Source organism: Eptesicus fuscus, chromosome 18 (genome assembly GCF_027574615.1).
Source record: "Eptesicus fuscus isolate TK198812 chromosome 18, DD_ASM_mEF_20220401, whole genome shotgun sequence".
Lineage (NCBI taxonomy): Eukaryota > Metazoa > Chordata > Mammalia > Chiroptera > Vespertilionidae > Eptesicus > Eptesicus fuscus.
Window position 1 is genome coordinate 58,233,981 of NC_072490.1, and position 18,984 is coordinate 58,252,964.

The window sequence follows — 18,984 nt, forward strand, 5'->3', positions numbered from 1 at the left end:
CAATGAATGATCCCTGGGTGTCGAACCTGAATGCCAGAAACACATTTTGGAAATCAGCGCCCTGGCCTGGAGGCCGCTAAGTCAGCACAGTTAGAGATTAGTCTGAGGGCAAACCAGGGGTCTCTGCTGAGCAGGTAACGTCTGATGAATAACCCTCCCTAAAGCACTGAGTGCACACCGCACTTCTCGTTTTTATCAAGAAGCTGGACGCTGGTTTGTGAAAAAGCAAACCACAATAACCACCACGATGGCACGTTGCTGCCACCTCAATTCTCCCAAGTGTGCTGCGGGCGTGGGGGGCAGCTGGCTCAGTGCCCGAGCCTCGTCCACCGTGTGCCCGGACCGCCCGGCTGGTGGGTGAGGGCTGACTTGGGCAAATACTGATTTGTGTTTAATGCAGGCCTCTACACTGTTGTTGGCTAAGATTATGAAAACATTGGCGGGGGAGGGGCTCTTTTAAAAAACCTTGATTTTTTTCTGAAGAGATTTGCACATGAAAAATTTATTGCTTTTATATGAAAATCTACTGGTACTTTTTCCCTTTGAAAAGTTTAGCTGGTCTCCCAAGTGAACATGCCCAGCACAGACCGCCCCCCACCCCGCCCTCAGCATGCATGCTCCCCCTGCGAGGGGAGGGGTTGGAGTCCGAAGGAAGTAAATGGACTTTCTATTTTTTCATTTTAAAATTTTTAAAGTTCCACCACAATCTATAACGGTTTAGAATGAGAATAATTTGAATGTTCACCTCATAGCATTACGTCAACTGAAGCAAACACATGGTGAGGACCCGCCTTCTAACCGACAAGCAAGGTCACCGGCGACCTCTCACTCACTCTCACGCAGGGGCCGTCATACAACGTCACTCAGGTCCCCTCAGGTTCGCATTTCTGAAGACATTTTTTGAAGAAATCTAGTTTCCAGTCTGTGAATGAAACGAGGCCGCCGCCGCCAGCAGCTCCTGCGCGGCAGTGAGCCCTCGCGTGCCTGCGGTGCAGCTTCACATCAGTTCTTCCCACTGCACAGGCGAGCAGGCAGAGGCCAGAGAGGGTTGGTGACGTGCCTGAGGCCACAGAGCCTGGTCAGAATGCAGGTGACCACCGAGACTTCCTGCTCTGCGCCCGGCTGTCCAGTCAAGCCCTACGGACATTTTTATGGCATTTGCAACTGGCTCTAGGTGTGTTCTCATTCAGGCCACAGACTTTGCTGAGTCCCATTTTAAAAAATGTATATTTTTTTATTGATTTCAGAGAGGAAGGGAGAGGGAGAGAGACAATGATGAGAGAGAATCATCGATCGGCTGCCTCCCGCACGCCCCCTACTGGAGATCGAGCCCACAACCTGGGCATGTGCTCTTGATTAGAATCTAACCGGGACCCTTCAGTCTGAAGGCTGGCACTCTAGCCACTGAGCCAAACCAGCTAGGGGTAAATCCCATTTAAAAATATATATTTTTTTATTTATTTTTTACAGAGAGGAAGGGAGAGGGATAGAGTTAGAAACACCGACCAGCTGCCTCCTGCACACTCCCTACTGGGGATGTGCCCGCAACCAAGGTACATGCCCTTGACCGGAATCGAACCCGGGACCCTTGAGTCCACAGGCCGACGCTCTATCCACTGAGCCACACTGGTTGGGGCTGAATCCCATTTTTAATACTAGGTTGTGTCCACATAACTTCCTCAGCATAATCTTCCCTACGGAGCCGGGGAGGGCTCCTGCTGCCAGCAGCTCGTTCTGATGCTGACCCATCGCCGTGTGGAAGGAAAGGTGTCAGGTTCTCCGGAAACTAACTTCCTCAATCTCTGGATTCTGATGGAAGGCTCCTTCCAATGCTGCAGAGTTTTAGGAATACCCAGGCACCAAAGAAAGAGGGTGGAGCTGTGGAACTTCCGGTGGTGGGAATGTCTGGCTTGGGCTGTGCACGCAGGGCATTACTCGGTGAGCCACAGCTGATTCCGACAGTCACTGCCAGGTGCCCGGGTGCCTACCTCACCGCTGAGCCTCGCGCCTCTGCAAGAGCAATGCTGGGCCACAGCCACAGAACGGCGTCCAACGGGGCCGACAAGCAGAGGTTTCTCCGTGACGGGCGCCTGGGACACAGACCAGCGTGCGCTGCACTTGCTGCTCCAATGCTGACCCACCAGCTGGACCGTCTACGGTTCGGGCTCTGCAAGCAGCCGTGCAGGGGCTGAGGGCGAAGCTGCAGGCCTGGCAGCCCAGCCACACTGCCCTTCCTGTTACGCTAACAGCTGGTGTGGCAGCTGGAAGGCCGTCTGCAGTGGGTTCCCATTGAGGGAACATCCGTACTTGTATCACACGTTCACTGTATCCTCTCTTTCGTGGTGAATCCTCACCTGAGGATCCTTTTCCATTGGTTTTTAGAGTGGAAGGGAGGGGGAGAGGCAGAGAGAGAAACATCGATGAGAGAGACACATCGATTGGTTGCCTCCTGCACATGCCCTGACCAGGGCCGGGGATTGAGTCTGCAACCAAAGGACTTGCCTTTGAGGGGATCAAACCCGTGACCCTTCAGTCCGAGGGGCGACGCTCTGATCAATGAGAAAGCTGGCCAGACCTATTCTCCTATCGTTCAAACGTCTTTTTACTGCATTCCTGTTACACACCCAAATCTTCCAAGAGAACCCTAACTAAGCCCTCTCTCTGCAGGCCAAGAATGCTCCTCTGTGGTGTGGCCCAGGGGACACTGGTCGTCACCATGGAAGGGATGCGACCGGCACCGTGGCCGGAGGCGGGGCTGCTGCTGGGCCTCCTGCAGCGCACAGGGCAGCCCTCAGCACGGAAGTGTTAGTCCCAAACGCCGAGAAACCCCGCGAGCACGTCGCACGTTTCAGAGGATTTATCATTTATTTCATCAACAGAGTCACTGCACACCTCTTAGCTGAGGGGACAGACAGAGCCCTTGTCCCCGCAGGGTTTAGAACTGGCCGTCTGCTCTCTGAATCCCCCAGACTCCGAAGGCAAAGAAACAACGGTTAAGCCCTCCTTTATTTGCTGGGAGAGGCCGCGGGAGCAGCGGCTGAGGATACACGCGGACTTGGAGCATTTGTAGGAGGTACAGGCAGAGCTGGTGCAAACCACGGCCTGAGTCAGGGCTGTGTGCACACGTGGAGTTGTGTGCCACCGCCCTGCGCTCAGCGGGGCTGAGACTCCGCCCTGGCACTGACTGCCCGGAGGAGCAGGTGAAGGAGTCTGAACTGTTTCTCCAGGAGTTTTCTCTCTGATTTAGTGATATTACTGTAATAATGGCTTCCTTTTGTTGAGCACATGCTATATGAAAGGGTTTTACATTTATTATTTCAAACCCTGCAGCAATCCTGCCACGTGGGCATTACTGTCCTCACTTTACAGACCGGGAAATGCAGGCTCAGTGAGCCTGCCTCGGCAGGTCGGGCCCTTCCTCTGGCCGCCTGGTGTGAAGAGGACGCCTCCGGCGGGACCGAGCGGTCGGCCAGCACGGTGTCACATGCCGACGGCGGGTCACCAACACCTCTTGCCCACCTTAAGTTATGTCCCCCTTCTTGGGCCCACCCCCTGCTCTTGCTGCCCTCTCCTCTCCCACCACCCCTCGAGGCACCAGCGGGCAGCAGCAGAGGTGCAGGGCGGGGGATGCCACCAGGGTCCCTGGCAACAATGCCACCCCGACAGGGGCTACAAGGTGTGCAGCTCAGGTCGTTTCCTGGGGCTGGACGTGAGAAGAAAATAACTGGCCAACCAAAGCCAGACGGCTGAGGCAGGAAGACAGGAAAACGGGTGCAGACGACGGCCCGTGCGGTGCCCACCCGGCACACTGGAGTGAGTGTAGCTACTATTCACTGGGGAAGTGGGAAAAGATGTCTGACCTTTACACGTGGTTCCGTATGTCCAACTAATGGAGACACATGTCCAGTGAACACGCACAGAAAATGCTGGATGAGAACATGAATAATGACAATACTCCACCTAACCTGAGAGATCATCTCATTTCCGTGAGGAGAACGTTGAGGGGAAACTATAAAGCCAGGGACACGTCTCCTGAAAGTCAGTCTTCTTGTGGAATTTGTTAACATCAGGCTCAGCTGTCAGAGGAAAATTCAGGGATGTGACGGACGGTGTCCCTTTGAGATCACTCATTCCTTTAAATCACTTTTGGACAGATTTCATTTCCATCACGTTTAGACAGATCTGTGGCTTGTGGTTACAGCAGCTTGCTGCCTGAGAGAGTCGCATACAAAAATGACTATGACTCAGGGCATATTATTAACATTGAATAATGCATCCATTGAAGCCATCTACACAATCTGAATGCTTTATTTCTGCGTTTTTCATTTTTCCCTGCTATTGTCATTCCTAGCCTACAAGCTCCTTGGCAGTAGCAACTGGGACTCTTTTGATCTCGATACACACTTCCTCCTCCAGTGCCTGGGGGCGGGTGAAGAGGCCGCTGTGTAACTACACTCCCGTCAGTGTGCTGAACCAAGCAAGGCCAAGCTTCGACTTGCCATCATGTCAGATCCCTAAAGTCTTGCGAGCTGTCTTAGTTTGAAAATAAGGAAATGGCGTCTCTAGTATTAAAAAGAGAAAGTGTATTTTTGAACAGATAGTACTGGTAAGAACTAGGACCTTTTCTGGGAGAGGATGTTAGAGGCCACAGGCCTATCTGCAGAAAGCAACCACGGACCCACGGCGGGACAGGCTGTGCCCCTCATCAGGCCAGAGCCCCCTGTCCCGTACACAAAATTAAATCCTGGGCCTTAAGAGAGCCTGAAGTTTCAGAAAGGCGAGAACGGCGGAAAAAGGACAGGAATAGCCGAGATGCCAGCCCCTCTACCTGCCAGCTGTGCCTTCCATGCAGTCCCTGCCTCACCTAGTCCTCGGGCCATTCTGTGAACAAGGATAATTTGGGGGTCCTCTTTGCCAAGCTGGGCCCCGCCTCCATGGATCAGGCTTATCATCATGGAGCACACAACTCGAACGTATCTGAAAGCATCACACCCTGAAAGGCGGGTCCCTCTAGAACTCGCACCTCGCTGGGCTCATCACGGGTCTGTGGAAGCACCCAGCATGCGAGACACCTCTCCTGGGTGGCCCAGGTCAACGCTGTCATCATCTCTGCACTCTCAGCACCTAGAACAGTGACTAGGAATTCATATGCCCAATTAACCTTATCAATAAACAGAGCCGTAATTCTCAACTTGTGATGCCGAAGGCATTTGTTACAATGCACACCCCACCCCAGAGGCCTCACTGAGTAAGTGGGGCAGGGTGGGGAGCCTGCATTTAACAAGCACAGCCCGGTAGTTCGGTGACGGGGAGGTCAGGGTAAGAGACTGCACGTGAAGAAATATGGCTGAGTGGCGCTAAACCCGATGGGGTGGGGCTGGTGGGAGCTGCCTGTGACAGTGCACCTCTATGATTAAAAACCAGAACACAGATACTCACTAAGAACCTACTATGTGCACTGGCATGTGCACTCCCAGGAGTCACACAAGAGGCAGTTAGAGCCTCATAACCAAGAAGAGGGACCGATGATCCTTAGAGCAACACCAGCCGGTGAGCGCTGCTGTGGAAACACGAGGTGGTGGCTTCGTCCTGCCTGGGCCGCGGGCTGCGGGAGGGCAGTTCGGGCTCAGCATCTTAGCAAGGCCTGAGGGATGCAGGGCAGCTTTTCAAGGAGACGAAGGGGAGAGGGCACCCCACGCAGAAACAGCACTGTGGCCCAATCTCAGGGGTTCAGTCCAGACTCGGCCAGAGGGACCCGCAGGCCGCCGTCACCAGCAAGAACCAACAGGATGAGTGGACTCTGGAGTTGGGGAGAGGCAGGCGATGGGTCGCACAGTAAACGCAGCGACAGAGAAGTCTGTGCCCCAATGTGTCAGTTTTCCCTTTTTTAAAGCTGGGGATGCCTTTTCTTTTCAGATTAAAGCGGCTGGTTCCTAAAGACAACCAACTAACCACAAAGCCAGCCAGATCTGCTCTGGTAAAAGGGCTGCTAGGACATGCAACCCCACCGCAGAGCCCCCTCAAACCACGGCTGTGCCAGAGGGCGGGAGCTTGGGAATGACAATTCTGAGCGGGTTCCAGGGCACAGGGAAACCTCACCTCTGAAACACCGGGGGAAGGTGGTGTGTTACACAGCACGGGGCAGGCAGCGCCTCCAGACACAGGGGAGAGGCAGGGCTGGAGATGCAGATTTGCAAATGACAAAGCAGACGACCCCGGGGAAGGGAAAGCCACCGGGGTGGAATTCAGCGACGCCGGAGGCGTTTGGTGCGGCACCCGCGCTGGCGCTGGTCAGAGCGTGGGGAGAGACCCTGTGAAGCTTATTCTAAGGAGAGGACAGGTCGAGGGGGCTAATCCCAGAGAGCAAAGTCGGGGGGGGGGGGGGGAGTGTGTGTCTGGAGGTGCGTGCCATTGTGTATCAGGGCTCAGGAATGGCCGCCCTGAGGTGACATCTGAGCAAGAACCAGAAAAAGAAAACAAGCGCAGGCTCCCGGACGCGAGGGAAGAGCATTTCCGGCGGGGACCTGGGGGGCGGAGGACCGTGCTGGGATAAGGGAGTCAGAAGGGGCCAGAGAGCCAGAAGGGTGGAGGCAGGAGGGAGAGTGACAGGGAGACAGAGGGACAAGGGGGGGGGGGGCAGGAAGTGCTGCAGAATCCCATGGGCTCCTGTAAGCACTTTAGCTTTTGCTCTGAGTGAAACAGAGCAGAAAGGCAGCGAGCTTGAACTTCGGTGTGAGAGGGGCCGCTGTGGCCGCTGTGAGGGAACGGGCGGCAGGGCCAGGGCAGAAGCAAGGAGAGCAGCTAGGATACAGGCGGTGACAGTGAATTGAATTCTGGACCCACTTTAATGGTAGAATCCACAGCATTTGTTGATAATGACTTAGAGGGTAGGGAGAAAGACAGGAGAGGAGAGGGGGAAGGTGGGGAGAGAGTCACAGAAACGCCGAGGTCTCTGACGGGGCAGACGGAAGGAAGGAGCTGCTGCGGCCTGCTTCGGTCTGAGCTGGACAGATGGAGGGGGGCAGGCCGGGCACACAGGCTGGGTGTGTGAGCCCCCGCGCAGACACAGCAGCGCCAGGTTGGGGGTCACAGTGCACAGTGAGCGGAGAGCCTTGTGACTGGATGAGCTCACTGGTGTGGGCAGAGACAAGAGGACTAAGGAGGTGGATGAAACAGAGGAGAGGGGTGAAAACAAAGCAGACACACAACTAAGAGGGGCCTCCAAGAACCAGAAAGGGCAGTTTTAAATGTCCAGAAAAGGGAAGGGAAACGCTTCAGGCTACAGCCTCCAACAAAATTACCGCCCACGCTGAGAGCCGTGGCCAGCCCACTTAACCCCCAACAACAAGCAGCAGCGTCACACTGGGCTTACTACTGAGGACGCGGCAAGCCCACTCAGGGGCTCTCCCGCTCATCCTCGAGGGGAACGAGGGATGAACGAGGCTGCTGGCTCCCTGCCCTCTCTGGCACAGCAGCGGTTTGGGGAGTTCAGATAAGCTGCTCCAGGGGCTGTGGGGGGGCCGGGGGGAAGGTGTGGGGGGAGGGGGAGGGGAGGAGGGGCTGTAATTTGGGAGCATGAACTATCCATGTGAGGAGTTAACGTTGATTAAGCATTGATGTGCTGGCGTTCTGCATCATGGCTCTCATTTGATCCTCAGGACGGCCTGAGCGATATGGGCAAGGGAGGCTTCTCTCTGGTCCTCATCACACAGCTGGCTGGCTGGGCGCCCAGGCCGGGAGGCAGGTGCCAAAGGAGACGCTTAGGCCGTGGGGGGAGGCCTCTGGAGGATGGCTTTGGTGCCCCCCTCTCCAGAACTGTTTCTCGGGGAAACGTGATAAATAAACCCCTAGAAGGCAATGTGTTCATACCCCCAAGAGGAAGGGGCCGCCTACATACCTGCAATGGCTCCCTCCCGAAGAACTGGAGAAAGTCCAATGGAAGCCGGGATGGCTGACCAGGAAATGAATTCCCGTGAGCAGCGCTGGAACTAACTGTAACTCCTAAACGGACAGAGCCACTTCTATGAAAGATTCCCACACCCTGACAGTAACAGTACATCTCACTTGACTCCTGGCTTTCAGGGAGCAAAAATGTGCACGTACATAATAGGAAAGCTATAGTTTGTCTTCATTGAAGTTACCATGTTCTTATTTAAAAAGATACAAAATAGCCTTATCCGGGTGGCTCAGTGGTTGAGCGTCGACCTATGAACCAGGAGGTCAGGGTTTGATTCCAGAATAGGGCACATGCCCGGCTTGCGGGCTCGATCCCCAGTGTGGGGCGTGGAGGAGGCAGCCAGCAAATGATTTTCTCTCATCATTGGTGTTTTTCTCTCTTTCCCTCTTGCTCTCTGAAATCAATAAAAAAATTTTTTAAAAATACAAAATATTCTTTAAAAGTTGTATGTTATGTAGTATTAATATCTTAGTCCATTCTTAAAATGTTACTCTTGTAAGTAGACTGTGACCTGTTTAAAAAGAGACTCTCTTGATACTGTTCCCCCGCAGTCAACAGTATTCACAATTTAGACCTGGGGTCCAGGTTTGACTCCTTGGAAACAAATACCTGTTAACAAGTGGTTACCCTTATGACAGTCAAGTGCTCTTAGCATCCCATAATGAAAGTGAAAATATTTTGGGGGGAACAAAAGAAGAGACTTGTTGTACCTCCCTTACCCCCAACTTCTTCTTCGAGTGCCAGAGAAGACAATGGCTCCAAATGTCAGTTCTTATAGATGGGTGCTAAGTCCATAGGGAGAAAGAATGAGTCTGTCCTCCTTAAAAAGATACATTTCATTTTATACAAGGCCTTTGACGGATAAGACCAGGTTTGTGTGTAGTAAGTAAACTTCACAGAAGACTGTCACATACATTTCCTCCTAACATTTAACCACAGCGGATGCATCAAAATGTTCATAAGCTCCCGGCAGCCCTAAGGTGTCAGGCTGGGCGCCCTCAAGGTGAGACAGATTCCTGAGCGCCTTCTCGGGCTCCTGTGAGCAGGCTCAGCTCTAGGCGTTGCCATGTAGCAGTAAGTCCCTGCTTTGGGCCTAACAGAGGGGAAGCGTTGAGGGACTGACAGACGAAGAGGAAACGCACACACACACCGCGGCAGCGCTGGGCATCGGGAGGGAGGACAGAGGGGCGCGGGGTGGGTGCGCTAACCCACACGCGGTCAGGGAGGGTTTCTGAGGAAACGCACTCAGCTGTGCCCGGAGCCATCCCTGTCCCCGCTTAACTGACAAGTGGGGCGCCTGGGTCCCCGGCTCCGGCAAGTGCTCAGACCAGAGTGGGGGAGAGGTGTGCGTGGCCGCCGGGGGGCCGTCCTCGTGCCCGCAGCGCACACCCGCGGCCTCCCCTCGCCCGGGGCTGCCCGGCCAAGGCCAAGGCCAAGGCCAAGGCCAAGGCCGCGTCCCGAGCGCCCCACGTCCCGCGGGGTGACCCGGCCCTCCACCTCCCGCCGCCGGCCCGCGCTCGCCCGCGGCCGTCCTTTTCAGGGGGATGAAAAGGGAAGGCGCGGCCGAAAGTTCGGGAGCTGCGCCGGTTCGCTCCCAGCCTCGCCCCGGCCCCAACCTCGGCTTCCGAGCCGCGGGCCGCCGGCCGGGGCCCGGAGCCCAGACAAAGCGGCGCGCAGGCCCGCGGCGCGCGGCCAGGCCTCACCTGTCCAGCCAGAAGGTCCAGGGCGAGTGCAGCGGGACCCCGCCCGGCTCGGGCCGCGGCGCCGACAGCGGCTGCAGGCCGGGCGGCGCGGGGGCGGGCGCGGCGCGGGGCCTCGCCATTTTCTGCGCCCCGCCTGCCGGGCCCGGACCGGCGGACGGCCAGGCGGGCGGCTGAGTCACCGCGCCCGCCCCGCCGCTCCGCGCCAAGCCCCGCCCCGCCCCGCGCCAGGCCCCGCCCCGCCCGCCCAAGCCCCGCCCCGCCCAGCCCCGCCCCGGCCCGCCGGCCCCGCCCCGCGCCAGGCCCCGCCCCGCCCCGCGCCAAGCCCCGCCCCGCCCCGCCCCGCCCCGGCCCGCGCCAAGCCCCGCCCCGCGCCAGGCCCCGAAAAAAAGCTGGCCGCCCCTGGGCGTGGGGGGGGGGGGGGGGGTCAGCGTGGAAACCCGCACGGATGAGATGGAGGGAGGGCAGAGCGGCGGCCTGGGACACCTCGGCAGGCTATGGGGGTGGAGGAGCAATACGGATCAAGCGGCCAATTCTTTATGTATATATTTTATTATTGGTTTCAGAGAGGAAGGGAGAAGGAGTGATAGAAACATCGATGATGAGAATCATTGATTGCTGCCTCCTTCACACCCCACATTGGGGATAGAGCCGCAAACCTGGCATGTGCCCTTGACGTGAATCGAACCCAGGACCCTTGATCAGGCGGCTAATTCTGTAGCCAGACAAGAAGTCGACAGCTGAGTGGACAAGCTACAGAAAGAGGGAGGGATGGCTGGATGGTGGGAGGGAAGGAGGAGTGGGTGGGAACGTTGGCAGATGGCTGGGGTAGGGATGGAGGAATGAAAGGGCAGAGGGGAGCGCAGCTGGGTGTGACTGACAGACAGATTCAATGGGACCCTCCAGCCAAACGCTGGAATGCCGGAGTGCAATAGAAAGGGCCAGGAACACGGACACAGGTATGAAGTTGTAACAGGTCAGCCTTACATTCCTCACGGTGACAGCACTTTCCAAACTCAGCTGACTGGAAGGGCCTAGAGCCCCCAACCCACCCTCTCTGCTGCCACCACGTGGGGCATCTAGTGAGGGGCCCAAGCCTGGCCCCACGTGTGGCCAACTTCAAAGGCAGTTCCCGAAGCCAGCTGGAGTGCTCCAGGCTTGCCCCAGGGCACCTGCGGGAGGAGGAGGAGGAACCCAGGCCGTGGTGAACACCGAGCCCTCTGCGCTCGGCACCTCTGGATAGAGAAGTCCCCGTGGCCAGCAGATTCCGAGGGACCTCCTGGCACAGCGCCTCTCTGGGTCTGCGTCACTCTCAAAGGAAAAGGCGAGGTGAGAGGGCATGTGAGCATGTGTCATAAGTGGCACAGGCACCGGCCCTCTCTTTAACCTTGAATTTCTGGATCGTCCCTCTCTAGTCTGTGACAGTTCCGGTTCCCATAGATGTTCCACCTGGCCTAACATATGCTCCGCTCTTCGCTTGAGCATTCACTGGGATGGGCCAGAACAGGAGCTGCACATCCGGATGGGCTCAGGGCCAGCACAGGCATCGGAGATGTCTATTGCAAACCCCCCGACAGGTGCCTTCCCTAAAAAGGTATTCAAGTCCAGATAAAATGACAATGACAACCAGACTCCTGCTTTTTGATTCCTGCTTCAAACATAATTTTTTTTGTTAATCCTCACCCAAGGATATTTTTTCAATTGGTGTTTAGAGAGAGTGGGAGGGAGGGAGGGAGAGGGAGGGAGTGGGAGAGGGGGAGAGAGAGAGGGGAGAGAGAGAGAGGGAGAGAGAGAGAGAGAGGTGCGAGACACATCAATTGGTTGCTTCCTGCATGCACCCCGAAGGAAGCCCAGAGATTGAACCTGCAACCCAGGTATGCATGTGCCCTTGACTGGGAATCAAACCCGCTACCTCCAGTCACATGCCAGCGCACTAACAAAGTTCCTGTCCAGCATGTGATGCTGGCAGCAGGGACATATTTATAAAGTCCCCCAACTCTGAGACACTGGGGTGCTTTTGGTTAGATGCATTTTTTAAATTTTCTCCTTTTATTTTTTCAAGAAAATACATATATGGCATTGTTTAGGCTGTTCTGAGCACTTCATACTTAACTCATTTAATCCTCACAAAAATCCAATGAGGAAGGTACTATTATCGGCCCATTTCATGGAAGAGCAATGCAGAAGTTAAACGAACCCCAAGGCCACACAGCTATAAATGCCAGAGCCCGGATGGGAACACCGGTATGCAGACAGCGGAGGCGGGGCTTTCAACTGTCAGGCGCTACTGCCTCTCTGACGAAGCCTAACGGTGCACATGTAAAAACAAGGCAATGAACAGTCTTCCTCTCTCCCAAGGCTTCCGTCTTCCTGCCCAGAGGAAACCCCGCTCAGTTCCCTTCCAGAAAATGCAAGTATGCACATAAAGGCATATATCTAGATATATAAATTGTACACCTATCTGTATCTTTCAGAACAGAAATAGAATTTTACACCATTGTTGCACATTCTTATCTTACTTAACATTATATATTTGAAGACTTTTTTTCCATATCAAAATATATAGGTCTATTTCATTTTAAGGGCCACAAAGCAATCGGTTCTAAAGAAGTAATATAATTTAATTCACTACCCTCAAGATTTCGGTGGTCTGGAGTCATTATCTTTTATAAATAATGCTACCATAAACAATTTTGTATTTGATGTCTTTCCTCATCTGTACCAGTTTATTTCAGAACAACTTAGGAAAGTGTAAATTTTGTCTAGGTTTAAACATGTGATACATTTTGGTAAATTACTGTGTAAGTGGTTACATTAATTTACATAGCATTAATTTATAAATAATAGTTGATTCTGAAAATTTATATTTACCAGTTGACATTTATGTTCATAAAATTCTAAAGCATTGGTAGAAAGGCAGTTTTGCTTTCTAATGATCAAAACAAGTCAAACTATCAAGTTGAACTTCTACCTTATGTTCTTTAACAACACCCTCAGCAAGAAAGGGTTATTAAAAAGTTTTATCTGTAGTTGCTAAAAGACAGTCTATACACATGATAAGTTACTTTCAGAAGCTAGAAGAATAGTCTGGCCATTCTTCTTCATTGAGTCACGTTCATGTACCTCCCTCTCTTGCTTCGGCTTCCAGGATGTCAGTATTACGTCTGATGCTCAGTCACATCAATATTAACCAATGAAGAAGCATCACTATTTTTGTGTTACTTTACTCCTAGTTTTACTGCAATGATCTAATTTCACACATGCATCTTATACAAGCCCTCAAAATCTATTTTAGAAATAGGAGATAGAAAAAAAATTAAATGACCTTTAGATTAATGAGAGGTCAGGTAATGTCACTAAGAGGCAAGGAGAGAGCAATGAGCATAACTTCCATCCGCTTCCTGTTTGGAACACTGCTCTTCAGAATCATCCTTAGAAGACAACAAATTGGGAAAATTCCTCTCGTCTTCCCCCTTTGTAACTCGAGAGCAGGAATTAGAATTTCAGGGTAGAAAAGGAATTTGAAGATTATCTAAGCAAACCTATCATTTTACAAATGAGGAAACTGAGGCCCAGAGGGGTGAGGTGACTCACCTGAGGCCACCACTCTCGGAAATGACAGAGGAGGACTAAAGCGTGGCAGCTTGAGGTCCAGGCCAATGTGCTTCGAGTCACAGGCAGTCAGAAGACTTGGGTGGCAGGAGAGAGGAAGAGAAGGTGAACGCACAGCCCCTAGCAACGAAAACAACAAAAAGGACTTGAGGCACTCATAAATAATTAAGCAATTAGCTGAGCAGCTACTCCCCTCCCTCCAGCATGCAGTCACCAAGGCAACTTGGGCAGGGAGCCCGCTAGTTGCCTAGTAACAGTGTGGTTGGCTCTCCAGACGGGCTTCCTGGGCATCACAGGATTTGAGAGCAGGGAAGAGCCTGGGGCAGGGATCATTATTCTAACACCTTCATTTTCCAGATGAGGAAAGGGAGGCACAGAGAAGCTGAGTAACCTATGCAATGTCACACAGCTGCTCAGAGACACAGCCAGGCTTTCTATTTCCAGGTGTTTGCTGCACTAGGACTGCCTTGGGGACACTGCAGAGGGGGGTGGGGAGATCTCTCCATAATTCCTAGGAAAACAAGGAGGTAAGACCCAGCCAGCAAGCAAGCAAGAGACAGACCTTGAGCTCTCATGTGCAATTAGCTGGTAATTTGATCAGCCCAACTTTCATCATCACCATGGCAACATGGGTGAGGTGGGTGCTGGTTGCCTAGTAACAAGTGGTCTTCTGTCTTCTGCTCCTATCAGGCTCCTTGGGAGTCAGAGGAACAGTAGAATGCCGGAGCTGAAAGGGAAGGCAGAGACCCTGACTCAGGCTCTTCCTTCGACAAATGAAGAAATTGAGGTTTGGGACACTGTGCAGTCACACAGCCACAGAGCTTAGCTAGTGACAGGGACTCATTGTTGGCAGCCAGTCTTTCTGAATTCCCTCCATTCCCTGTCCCTGTCACAGCACTGCAGGAAAGGAAGCATCACTCAAGTGAAGAGATTGGAGGGAATGGCTGGTGGTCCCTGGAGGTGCCCTGCCTCTTGTCTAAAGGTGGCTGTGCCACACACCAGGCCTGGCAGACAGTGGGTGTGCACGGAGGCACTACGCACAGTAGTTAAATCCAGGGTCTCTAAAGTCAGAAAACCTCAGTCAGAGCCAGCTCGCCCCAAACCTGGCGAGCTTCTTGTCCCTCTGTGCCTCGGTCTCCACATCTAAGAAATGGGTATCCCAACAGTGCCTACCTCTCAATGAGCATAAATTATCATCAAGATTAACTGAGAAAATGGACACATCGATTAGTAAGGAAGATGCAGTAAATGCTAGGCATTCACTTATTCTACATTCAACAAGTATTTGTGGCGTGTCTGCTATGCAAATGCAATGCCCTAGGCTCTTGAGGTTCATTAGTGAGCAATACAGAAAAAAGAAATCACTGCCCAGGGAGCTCACTTTCCAGTGGAAAAACTGTGCCGGTGTGCGTGTGCGTGTGCGTGTGCGTGTGTGTGTGTGTGTGTGTGTGTGTGTGTGTGTGTTTGCATTGTTTAAATGTTTGTTGAGTGGATGGGGAAACTTACTGGCAATATCCTGTTTATGTTGCTGGGCTCTTTCTCTAAGTCTCAGAAGGCTCCTGTTTACAGCGCTGTCTTGTATGTGGGAGCGTTTTTTTTGTGTGTGTGTTTTTTTTTTTCAGGAGAAATAGGAAGGCAGTGGCCACTAGATGGCAGACCCGAGATACAAGGCACAGGGGGCAGACGGAGGCCTGGGGCACACTTCCAGTGTTGTGCCTACTCAGTCCCAGGGCAATGGCTGAGAGGCTGCGGGAGATTTGAAAATACCCTAGGACACTGAGGGAGGGGAGAGTGGGAAGGCTGTGAGTGGTTTAAGAGTGATTGCTTTAACCCATGTACAAAAATTAATTCAAAACGGACCCAAGACCTACATATAAGATCTAAAACAATGAAGTACATAGAAGAAAACATAGGTACTAAAAATATGGACCTTGGTCATAGAGTACATTTTATGAACTTGACCCCAAAAGCAAGGGAAGTAAAAGCAAAAATAAATGAATGGAACTATCTATAACTAGAGGCCTGGTGCATGAAATTTGTGCATGGGGGGGGTGTCCCCTCAGCCCAGCCTGTACCCTCTCCAATCCAGGACCACTTGAGGAATGTCCGACAGATGGACATCCCTCTCATAATCCAGGACCACTGGCTCCTAACTGCTCACCTGCCTGCCTGCCTGATCGCCCCTAACTACCCCCCCTGTTGGCCTGGTCACCCCCCATTTCCCCTCCTCGCCGCTGGCCTTGTCGCCCCACGCAGCCTGCTGTTCGATCGTCTGTCTGGTTGTTTCGGTTTTGATGGCCCCTGGATTTTTATATATTAGGACCGTGGTCGGCAAACTGCGGCTCACGAGCCACATGTGGCTCTTTGGCCCCTTGAGTGTGGCTCTTCCACAAAATACCACGGCCTGGGCGAGTCTATTTTGAAGAAGTGGCGTTAGAAGAAGTTTAAGTTTAAAAAATTTGGCTCTCAAAAGAAATTTCAATCGTTGTACTGTTGATATTTGGCTCTGTGGACTAATGAGTTTGCCGACCACTGCATTAGGATAATAAAAGTGTAATATGCAAATCAACCAAATGGCCAAACAGTGAAACGACTGTCTGGATGACCTTCTGGACAAAGCTGGGGCTGTGAGGGCTGCCGAGGCATCCGGGGTTGCGAAGGCCTACTCTTGCATGAATTTTGTGCATCAGGCCTCTAGTCCTATATAATAAAAGGCTAATATGCAAATAGACTGAACGGTGGAATGACCAGTTGCTATGATGTGCACTTACCACCAGGGGGTAGACGCTCAACACAGGAGCTGCCCCCTGGTGGTCAGTGTGCTCCCACAGAGGGAGCCAGCTCAAGGCTGGTGAGTGCGGCGGCGGCAGCTGCGCTAAGGATGTCCGACTGACCACTTAGGCCTGCTCCCAAGCCGGCAGGCGGACATCCCCCGAGGGCTCCCGGACTGTGAGAGGGAGCAGGCTGGGCTGGGGGGATCCCCCCACCGGAGCAGGCTGGGCTGGGGGGATCCCCCCCCGCAGCCGGCAGGCAGACATCCCCCGAGGGCTCCCGGACTGTGAGAGGGAGCAGGCTGGGCTGGGGGGACCACCACCACCCCCAGCCGGCAGGTGGACATCCCCCAAGGGCTCCAGGACTGTGAGAGGATGCAGGCTGGGCTGAGGGTCCCCCACCTCCCCCAAGTGCACGAATCTCGTGCACAGGGCCTCTAGTTCAGCCATAAGAAAGGATGAAATAGCACCATTTGCGAGAACATGGATGGACCTTCAAAGTATTACACTGAGTGAAGTAAGTCAGTCAGAAAAAGCTAAGAACCATATGATTTCACTCATATCCTAGCTAACAAAGAGGGAATATGTTAATTGATCATCACGCCCTCACAAAGATGGTGGCACCCACAGCCAATAAGGAGGGAATATGCTAACTGACTGCCTGCCCTCAAAGATGGCTGCGCCCACAGCCACAAGATGGCAGTGCCCACTCCCCTCAGCCCCACCGGTGCGGCAGGCATGCAGCACGGCCAGGCCCACCCCTGGCGGGTCCGGCTGCTCCGCGCGCCTGCCTCTGGAGTCCCCCAGTCCCCTCAGTCCCCCAGCCCCCCAGAGCCGGCCAAGGCGCAGGTAAGACTCGGATGGCGGCTGCCCAGCCGCCCAGGGCCGGCCGAGGCTTGTGCTGCCGGCAGTGGCAGCAGCAGAGGTGTGATGGGGTATCACCTTCCCCTGATCACCAGGTTGCCTCCTGCCCCTGAGGGCTACCGGACTGTGAGGGGGGCAGGCTGGGCTGAGGGACCCCCATCCAGTGCATGAATTTTCATGCACCAGGCCTCTAGTGTGAGATATAAAACGGAAACTCAGACACACAGACAGATGACAGTATGGTGGTTACCAGAGGGAGGGTGTGGGAGGTAGTAATGGTAACAGAAGATGATTGACTTTGGGTGGTGGGCACACAATACAATATACAGCTCATGTATCGTAGAGATGTGACGTGCAACCTATATGATCCTATTGACCAATGTCACTCCAATTAATTTAATTTTAATAAAGACAGTGACTGCTTTAGTGAGCCGAGTCCCACTTCGCCTAGGACCCTGCATGGTATGCTGTGTAACTTCAGGGAGTTACCGACCTTGCGAGCTCTGGTTTCTTGCTGGCACGCAGAGAAAATGACTAGGGCCCCTGAAGGGGCTGCTTGGAGGCGTGAGCAAGAAAACATGTCTAATGCACCTTGCAAACTCAACCAGTGTGACTTTACAGGAAAAGCTCAACCAGTGTTACTCATCTGGAATCGAAAGACCCCGAAGGCTGGGTTCTGAGGGGCGAGAGGAAGGGGAGGGTAGAGGAGACAGCGTGTGTGAAGCATCTGCAGCGAGTAGACCGAGGGCCTGCCAGTCACCGAGCCTGGACAATGTGACACGGAGGCTCAGGTGTCCACCCTCCACAGTCCTTATTTTGTTCTCCCCGCGCCCCTTTCACTGGTCTTTCCAGTGGCCCACCCCCTCCCAGTCCTCCCTTCCTGAAGCCCAGCCAAGCACACCCCTCCTCGCTGGTCTCCCCGCTTCGGCACCACCCTGAACCTCCCACTGCCAGGCAGCAGCTGAGCACTGTCCCCAAACGGTGGCGTGACCACACCCACAGGGCGTCGCTGGCTTCCTACTGCGCTCAGGACAGAGCCCAGGCTCCTTCTGGTGGCCAGCAGGGCTTGGCATGGCCTGCACCTCCTGCCTTCCAACCACATGGCTGTGCTGGCCCCTTCCTTGAGCTCCTGGCAGCGGGAGCACCTGCACAGGCGGTTCCTGCTCTTAACCTTCCAATCCCTCTGCTCTGCGTGGCTGGCTCCTCCCCCTCGAGCCTCCTAGGAGGTCTGCCTGCCCTAGGCTCCAGAGCAGACCCTCCCTGGTGGTTTCCTTCATGGCACACGTCCAGCAGCTCTGACCCTCTGCCTGTCTCCCAGGCCTGGGCCCCCCTCGAGCACCCCTATGCACTGGTGCCTAGCACAGGGCGGGCCACAAGGATGGTACCCCACCCAAGTTATTAAAAAGATGAGCTGGGGACACAACAACTACTGACTGAAAGAAACAGTCCGTGAATTCATCTCCCAATGTCTAGCCTTTCTCCTGTGCCAGTTTACCCTCTTCGTGGATGGCAGGTTAATTCCTAAAACGCACCTTTCCCTCGTCCTTCTTTGCTCAATAGTCCTAACTGCCTGCTGCCTCTCACAGGCCGAGTTCTGAAACCTCCAGTCCAGCGTGGGAAACACTCCCCCCCAACCCACCTCTCTCAAAGCACCTGCAAGTCCATCTCTTTATACATTTGGTTACATGTACCCATGTAACGGTATCTCCATGTACTTGGCAATACGTGCACATATCAAATACATGTCTTCGTTAAATAGTGGGATGCAGCCTCTTCCCCTTGGTGGGTGTTCGCTCGGCTCACGACGACGTGGGCTCCAGGGCTGGGCCGGGCCCGCTCCTCCACCACGTCCTCCCAGGTCCTCGTGCGGCGCCTGCACACGGAGATGAGCGTTACGGAGCCAGTGATCCATCTGATCCCCACGCAGCAAGCACACTGCGTGTGCTCACATATCCGTGCTGTTTCCCGAGAGCTTTCTTCCTTCTAAAACTCTGCACACATTTCCTTCTCTGCCCATCCTTCAAGGGCCAGATCCAGTCCTGTCAGAGATCAGTCCCCAAACACAACTCTTAAAGGAGCA

General features: G+C 53.9%; 1 protein-coding gene across 3 annotated transcripts in view; it reads right to left on the reverse strand.

Moving 5' to 3' along the window:
• The window catches only part of EIF4E3 (eukaryotic translation initiation factor 4E family member 3), a 30,665-nt gene extending 20,834 nt beyond the window's left edge, over positions 1-9,831 (reverse strand). For all 3 annotated transcript variants that reach the window (XM_054729570.1, XM_054729571.1, XM_054729572.1), the window contains exon 1: positions 9,661-9,831. In XM_054729570.1, coding sequence (XP_054585545.1) covers positions 9,661-9,779 — 119 coding nt within the window. In that variant the 5' untranslated portion in view covers positions 9,780-9,831. The remainder of the gene's footprint in view (positions 1-9,660) is intronic.
• Between the last annotated feature and the right edge of the window lie 9,153 nt (positions 9,832-18,984).